At 42.5% G+C, this 9,040-nt stretch overlaps 1 protein-coding gene across 1 annotated transcript; it reads right to left on the minus strand.

Annotated features, from left to right (window-relative positions):
- Positions 1–5,067: 5,067 nt before the first annotated feature.
- Positions 5,068–6,387, minus strand: LOC118736078. The gene has a single exon (XM_036466182.1). The coding sequence runs from the start codon at positions 6,385–6,387 to the stop codon at positions 5,068–5,070; it is 1,320 nt and encodes a 439-aa protein (XP_036322075.1).
- Positions 6,388–9,040: the final 2,653 nt, after the last annotated feature.

Consider the following 9,040-nt stretch of genomic DNA (forward strand, 5'->3'; position numbering starts at 1 on the left):
GGTTTTCAACCGAAACTGTGCATATATGCATTATTTCGGTTTTTTTCGTATGCATTATTTCGGTTTTTTTCATATGCATTATTTCGTATGCACAGTTTCCATATGCACAATTTCAGGGTGCCATTTTATTCCTTAAAATGATCAATATTTGTTGAATTTATATAAAATCGGTCCACGATAATATTTCTATTGCTCCAAAGAATCTATATCCCGAAAATGAAAGTTATATCTGCAAGTGATAAGCCGCTGGAGCACTTTAAAGGCTCCAAAATTGACCCCAAAATAAGCCAATGTTTACTTTTCTTTTCCGACAGAAACCGAATGGGTTACTTACAAAAATGAATCTGTCGATAGGTTTGGAATTTTATCTTTGAAAGGCCACACTTTTCTTTGAAATCGCTTCATTAGTTCTCGTGCAATAAGCGTTTTCGTGAAGCTCTAAAAATTACAACTACAACATTTAAGCATATCCTCCATATCGAAACGTAAGACGTATTCTACGTCAAAACTTGTTGTTTCACGCTTAACCAATTCAAGGTTTCAAACATACATCTTGTTGGTGTGTCGTACGGTTTGTTAAGGATGAATCTCATCGCTGGGTTTTGCATTTTTTGCAGCTTATCTATATGCGTGTTGTTGCGAGTGCTGATGCAGGTATACCAAACTGATGTGCGGGTTGCTTTTCGAATTAAAGAAACGCGGTTTCAAATATAAATTCTATTTATTTACTAATATTTTGTATAAATTTCTTCGATAAATATGAGGGCGAACTTGCGGTCAGTTGAGTCGAATGTCAAAAAGACGATTGCTTGTTAACCCTTGGAATGGTGCATGAGTATTAACCCCCACATATTACAATAGCGAATACCTACTTAAAAAATACGAAGTCGAACCCAACATGCCGCCGCCCTTGAACTATCTTCATATGATATGTTCAAATTAAGTTTACAATGAAATTTTGGTCAAAACATATTAAGTGTGAAAAAAATCTTTAACATAATTTGGTTCTTATACTATGAGTCTCTATCTTCGCAAAATAAATCCCCTTTCGTAGGAAGAAGGCACAATTTAGCTATTGGCCGGATGGATTCTCCATAAGATGTCTTCACGGTTACGATTCGCACGTGACCATCAGCTCCAGGATGGCATCGAATGACCCTTGCGAGTATCCACTTTGTCGGGGGAGTAGGCTCGTTGAAGACAGCTACAACATCTCCTTCTGCGAAGTTGCGTGGCGGTCGAAACCACTTGGTTCGACGTTGCAAACTGACGAGATACTCGTCTCTCCAACGACGCCAGAAGTGCCGTCTTATTGCAGAGTTTAACCGCCATCGCTGGTGGAGATGTCCACCGAACCCTTGACCCTCAGGTTCTGGGATCGACCTAAGCGGTTCACCGACGATAAAGTGCCCTGGTGTCAGAGCTTCGGGGTCGACTGCACTTGTTGTGCTCTCACATAACGGGCGAGAGTTCACGCAGGCTTCCACTTCTGTCAATAAAGTGCGGAATTCTTCGTACGACAGCAGAGTTTGAGAAAGGAAGACGACGATAAGTCTGCTACGAGTTCTAGATGCATTGCGCCAGTACACATGCAAATGAACGAACATATATAGCCTTTCGTAGATTACGCCCCCCTTCCATGCGTGAACTTGTACATATACGGGCCTGCGAAGTCCACCGCAGTACGTGTGAAGCAGCGATCGTAGGTAGTGCGGGACGCAGGTAGGTCACCCTTCGATTGTGTAGAGGCATTGCGGTTTAAACAGGTTCACTTTACGCATTTATGATAAATGCCCCGAATCAAGCTGCGGGCGCCAATCACCCAGTGGCGACGTTGCAATACGACCTGCATTATGATGAATGTCGGGTATTATTAGCCTTGATAGCGGAGAATTTTTAGGCAAGATAATGGGATGCCTAACATCGTGCGCGACATCTGCGGACTTCAATCGCCCACCTACCCGAAGAACACCTTTCGGGTCAAGAAACGGCTGCAAGCGCAACAGGCTACTGCGTAGCGGGATTGGCCTTTTTGCGCTGCATAGTAAAAGTGTTGTGTATACTTAATCAAGCGTAATTCGGCTTCGTATAACTCCACACAGCTTAGAGGACCATGTCGTTTTTCAGCAGAGCGTTTAGTAGCGGGACGGATGCTGACAATGAATCTTAGAGCGTAAGCGATGATGCGGCGCAGCTTGGAATACGAGGAATATTTCGTGAGTACCAACCACTGGTCGCCCGAATTCACATGGGCGACAACTTTGTTTCGAATGCCCAATTCGGTTATATGGTGTTTCGAGGAGGTTAGTTTCCAGAACTGATCAGTACCCTTTAAAAAATCAGGATCGGTCCACCACAATTGCTGACACAGTAGCTCGGCAGGGGATATACCTCTAGAAGCACAGTCGGCTGGATTCAACTCAGAGCGAATATGATTCCAGCACTCAGGCGGCAGAATTTCTTGGATGTCGGCAACGCGGTTGGCGATGAAAGTCATCCATCTGCTGGGATGCGCTTGTAGCCATGCCAATGTTATGGTTGAATCCGTCCAGGCATACACCGGGTAGCGGGGATCGCACCAACTGTGAAAAACGCTTCGCACCAGTTTAGAAGCGAGATGCGCAGCGCAAAGCTCTAGGCGCGGCAGCGTCGTCGTTTTAAGCGGCTCCACCTTGGTCTTTGAAGAGACCAGTGAGTTACAGTGATCCTGCCGTCGTTTTGCAAAGTGCGCGCGTATATAACGGCGGCGTAAGCGCGTTCGGAAGCGTCAGCAAATACATGCAGCTGCGTGAACGATCCAACCGTTCTGCCTTCAAATCTGAAAGTATCTGCAGCTGAAAGCGATGATAAATCCACTTTTTCGCGATTGAGTCTGGTACAAGATCATCCCATCCAACCGCGGAACGCCAAATATCCTGGAACCACATCTTGGACCTTATGGTTACAGCAGCAAGCAGACCCAGAGGATCAAAAAGAGTGCTAGCATCGGCTAAGAATGCTCTCTTGGTTAGAATAGCAAGTTGTTGTTTCAGGCGGACTGCGAATGTTAAGTGATCTCCTTCTATGTTCCATATTAGACCAAGAGTACGAACATCCTTACCATCTACTACGTAGTGCGATATGTTTTTAGAAGCGCCGGAAATACGCTCGTTGAACTCCATGCAGTTTGATGCCCACTTTCGCAGTTCAAAGCCTCCTTTTAAAATTTCAGAGATATTTTGTTGTAGTGACTGAAGTTGGGCTTTGCAAGACGCACTAGTGAGCAAGTCGTCCATGTAGAAGTCCTTGGGGATCACGGATACGGCTTTTTCACAACTGTTGCGGGAAGCCTTGGCAGTTTGTTGCAAGGACTTTACGGCAGCCACCCCATAAGTTACTCGTAGCATGCGGTAATCTACAATGGGCGAGGATGGATCAGGGCGCCAAACGATACGTTGCAAATCGACGTGCTTCGACGATACACAAACTTGGCGGTACATCTTTGCAACATCGGCGGTTATTGCGTACCGATGCGTTCGGAAAAGCATCAGTAGAGTAGAGATCTTGTTGGAGTTGCGGTCCAATAAACAGCGCGTCGTTAAGCGAGTTCCCTGTGGTGGTTTTAGCAGAGGCGTTAAAAACGACACTTTGCTCCGTCGTAACACTGGACTCTTTTATCACTGGGTGATGCGGCATATAATACGCGTTATTCGCCGTCTGGGATACAGCTTCCATACAGTGATCGGACTACTACCACATTGTGCTAGATCTGCCACTTATTTGAGCATCTACCACACAAGGTCTGAAATCTACCACATATTCGCGTTTTTGAGTAGTTTTATTTTTACTCGATATAATTTTCTTAATTTTAGCAGCAAAAATTGTCCAACACTAAACACTAACAACACGCAGAATGGGAGGATAAAATAACCATTAAAATAGTAAATTTGCTCTATATTCAATTTTTCGACAGGAAACAGGGTTTTATTGTGTTAAATTGCAAAATGTATGATTTACAAAAAAGAATTAATAGCGAAAATGTTAAAAAAAGCTGCGATTTTTGTGAAAGTATTAGAAATTTCAGTGCATCTAAAGTTTCTAAAGCGTTGTTTACTTTTACTTGAGAATTGAGTGGCGGTTTCTGGAACGTGCCACATTGGTCCGCTACATCGTGATGTGATAATAAATAATATAAAAAAAAACTTTTTAATATACAACGCTTTTATAAATGGACTAAAAAGTAGAAAATAATATTTCTCAGTCCCATAGAATTTGTTTGAAATTTTAGCAAAAGTCGTTATAACCAATTTTTGAGATTGAAAATGAAAAGCGTGGGGCCCTATGCACTAGACTTTTTTATAGGAACTTTGCAAAGCAAAGGTTTTATGGTGTCGGACACACAACATTGAAAGTTTCTGGATCCACAACATTGAAAGTTTCTGGAGCCACAACATTGCAAGTTGATAAAAGCGTTGTAAAAAGAAAAGCGGACAGCACTCCGCAAGGTTGCAGAAATCTTTCAAAATATGTTCGAAAAATATCTTGATATGGAAGAACTGCTTTACACTGTCAAGGAAAAAAAATGCCAAAGCTTAACGCAATTTTTAGGAACTTCAATCTTGCACTTTATTAAACTAAAATTAATTTTTTTTAGAGTATAATTAAAAAGTTTGCCATTTAGGTGAAACCTTGCAGATTTTTTTTTAATTTTTGTACAAAGTTTGATCCAAAACCTGAGATCTACCACATTTTTTTTGAAATCTACCCAATTTTTTCCAGATTCTACCACACAATTTTTTTTCAAGTCCGATCACTGCTTCCATATGACCCATCTCAATAAGCTCATGCATGAAATCGTTGTAAGGCGATAGCAAGTCGTTGTCACGAGCCAGCCTTCGCTCGATGCGTAACAGATTGCGAACAGCGAAATTTCGCGATTCACCCAATGGCACATTTGGTTTCAGCGGTAACTCCACTACAAAGCGACCGTCCGGCATTCGTTGATGCGTAGAAACGAAGTGATCTTCGCAGAAGCGCTCCTCGTGCGTAAAATGCAGCTTTCGCGCTGACTCTTCCAACTCCCACAACCTAGTAAGCGCCCGATCCAGTTGAACATCGCAATGCAGTGGCGGTAAATGCAGGGGGCGTTGAAGCAGAACTGTCGACACTTCCGAACAAGGTCCACCCGAAAACGGTTTTCTGTGCCATAGGCGTGCCAGTTGGACCCTTCCGAAGATCGATGCAGATAAGTTGATCCATCGCGTCCATGCCAACCAGTATATCTATGCGGCCAGGCTTCATAAAATGCGGGTCCGCTAGGAATAGCCCATGAATATGCGGCCATTCTGGAACATTTAAAGACCGCATTGGCAAATCACTAGTGATTTTCTTAAGAATCAATGCATTGATGGCGTAGCATTCATCCCACCTATAGGATGAAAGTGAGGGTAACGTCTCACCCCTACAGCGACCTCCTTGCGATGCACCGATTCCAGTGACGAATACCGACGACGATTTGCGAGGTAGGCCCGAGCGCTGCACGCATGCCTCTGTCACGAAGGAGGCGTGAGATCCAGAATCAAACAATAACCGAGCAGTCTGCCACTGACCGGCAAAATCACGAACTCTTACTAAAGCGGTCGATAATAAGACTATTCTTTGCGTTGAGGGTAGCGGGCTAGAACCAGAACTCAAACAGGATGAAATGCATGCAGCAGCGGTGTTCGTCAGTTGGTTAGCAGAAGAAGCGGTGGTGGTATTCGGAGCGGTGCGAGTAGACTCGATGACGTGACTGAATGCGGTGCTAGTGGTTGGGCCTGCGATATTGTGAAGCAGCGTATGATGACGTTGGTGACATATTCGGCACGCGGATGTGTTATTACAACGCTCTTTGTAATGCCCGTGACTCAAGCAATTTAGACAAGCTTTCGCTTCTTTTATACATTTAGATTTTGCCGTTGAATCTAAACTGTGAAATTTTTCACAAGAATAAATCTTGTGAGCCGCATTGCAGTACATGCAGCGCGAGTGGTTCTGTTCCGGTATCGCGTGAAACACCTCGGCTGATTTGCGTGTTGATTTGGGCATAGTCGAATGGCTCATGGGTATCTGAGCAGCGGGCGTAGTAAGCATAGCTAATGAGCGACATCTTACCTCCAAAAAAGTTGTCAGTTCAAACGTCGGCGGCGCTTTACTAATTAGTGATAGCTCCCACTGCTTTCGAGTTTCAAACGCGAGCTTGTTGACCACTTCATGCGCCAGCCAATCGTCCCAGAACTCTACGGGGCGACCCAATGCCTTGAGCTCTCGAATATTTGTTGAATTGCATCGAGAACACTTAATGACATCGGCGGTGTCACTTGTAGCCGTGCGTATGTCAGCTATCGCCCTGAGGTGTGCTTCAACCATGACTCCCATGACTTTGTAGCGGGACTTAAGCAGGTTCCAAGCCTCTGTGTAGTTAGCGTCGCTGATCTTGAAGCCACTAATAATGCTAAGTGCATCTCCCTTTAAGCAACTACGCAAATAGTGGAGCTTTTGTCCGTCCGACAAGGCAGTGTTTGCTTCAACCAATGAATAAAACGAATCATAAAAAGATATCCACTCCGTGGAATCACCAGCAAACGCACGATTGAGAGAATACAAAGGTTGCGCCGATCTCGGACCGCTATTCCTCTCTTAACGAATTTGACAGAATCGTTGTTTGCATGACGTCACACTGGTGCAACTTGTTTACGTTTTCCTTGCAACATTTTTTCTTCTTCTTCCATTCTTGCTCACGTTTTGGCATTTCTCTCTCGCAATTGCACCAGTGTGACGTCACACAAAAGTTATTCTCAAAAATCCTCTCTGATCGGCGCAATCTTGTATTCTATCATTCTTGAGCAAACGTGGGTAGGTCCATTTTTGGCAATCGTATTGCTGCAGACACGGACACTGATGTAGCTGCGGGTTGTGTTGCCGGTTCCATACGAACCTTCTGGACACGTTTGAAGTTGGCCAAGGCATTAGCATACCAAGTTTCGCCTTGCACGCGAGCATTTTCCTCTACTTCAGCGTTGTCGAGTCCACTAGATGTTGCGACTGCATCTTGGGCAGTGTTGAAACGGGCCCATTGCTCATTGAGGAGTTTCAAATAGCTTACAACGCTTTCGAAGTCCATGGCAAATGCATCGTCTATGCTTTTTGTCATGTACCTCTTAATGGCGTTTAGTGCCGAATCGCGGGTTTTCACAGACGCAGACATTCATAACCAGGGAACGGATTTTTAGGACCTAAAAACCTATAAAAAAAGGCAAAATAAAATAACGAAATAGGCTGGAAAAGGCAAAATAAAATAGTGAAAAAGGAAGGAAAAGGCACTAGGTGTTGCAAAAAAGGCAAAAAAAGGCAGAACGAAATAACGGAAAAGGCAGGAAAAGGCACTAAAAAAAGACAGAAAATACGAAAAACAATCAAAAAATACATTTATTTTAGAAATGTTTATATTATAAGTAAAAAGAGAAAAACTATGAAATAGTTTCATTATATGAAAAATTTGTACTTTGAATATTTGACTATTTTATCCTTTCGAGTTTCTAACTCATAAAAGTTTAATCTGTATAGTTGTAGTAACATTGAACCACAAGATGCATTTTGAAGTTTGGCAGCATTTTCATTCGATTTTCGAAAGAAAAGCCTTGAATGTACTAGATGTGTGCTCGACGTAAGTTGATACAAGCGGCGCCCAATTTAAACATGGAACGTTTGAAACGTTCATATTATCAGGAATAAGGGCGTTTTCCTCGCCCTTTACAATTTTATCTACACCCCTTATTGTCTCCAAGCCTTCGTTAGCTGAGAAAACGGCATTGAATTTTTCCAACACCAATTTGGCAAGAGGTCTCTGCGCTTCTATAAGCCGCATGGGCAATGTGTATATTTTTTAATCTTAAAAAAAAATTGTAAATGCTATAATCACTTTTTTAAAGGTAGAAAAGGCAAAAAAAGGCAAATATCTTAAAAAAGGCAAATATCTTAAAAAAGGCAACATCAAATGTGTATATATGGAATCAGGGAAAGCTAAATCGTGGACATTCTTAATCGAATATGCTCTATCTCGTTAGCAGAAAAAAGGCAATTTCCATAAAATCCGTTCCCTGTTCATAACTTTGCTTCAGGGGTCGTTGAAGGTGAATGTTGTACAAGTACGTTGCTTGCAGAGGGCAAATGAAAGGCGCGAATGATCGACAAAGAGATATGCAATGTCAAATGTAAGGCAATTTGCAGAGGGCAAATAAAAGTCACTGTGGGTTGTCGGGATTGTACAATTTCAAGTGTAGGGCAACTTGAATTCGATGCACACTTTTCCTATATATCTATGTACGTAAATGCTGCACAATAAAAGTTCTTATTTAAGCGCAAAATATTTGTTTTTATAAGTTTTTGTAGCGGGGGACACTCGGTCAATTATAATGAAAATTACAGCTTATACTTGCACACGTTGTGAGCGAGTGGGCAATCCGGCTCGGAAGGACCAGTTTGTTGTTGCGGTTTACTTCCAAACAAGTGCTGATGCAGGTATACCAAAGCTGATGTGCGGGTTGCTTTTCGAATTAAAGAAACGCGGTTTCAAATATAAATTCTATTTATTTACTAATATTTTGTATAAATTTCTTCGATAAATATGCGGGCGAACTTGCGGTCAGTTGAGTCGAGAGATAGCGAATGAAAAAACCAAAAACGGAAAAAAGAGAATAGCAAAATGTCAAAAAGACGATTGCTCGTAAACCCTTGGAATGGTGCATGAGTATTAACCCTCACACATTACAATATTGAATACCTACTTAAAAAATACAAAGTCGAATCCAACAATGCGAGTCCCCCGCTAGGAAGAAAATCGGGCAGTATATAAAGTGGGATTCTACCCCCTGTACACCAATGTCTTTTTTAAGGCCAATGTTTTTAGCAATCTTGTTGACTGTATACTCAACGTGCTCATCAAACTTTAGTTTGTTGTCGATGTATATTCCTAGGTACTTGACACTTTTCACCTCTTCGATGTTTTCATCTTTGATTTTTA

The sequence above is a fragment of the Rhagoletis pomonella genome, unplaced genomic scaffold, assembly GCF_013731165.1.
Source record: "Rhagoletis pomonella isolate Grant_MI unplaced genomic scaffold, Rhpom_1.0 Rhpom_scaffold_00003, whole genome shotgun sequence".
NCBI classification, from domain to species: Eukaryota; Metazoa; Arthropoda; class Insecta; order Diptera; family Tephritidae; genus Rhagoletis; species Rhagoletis pomonella.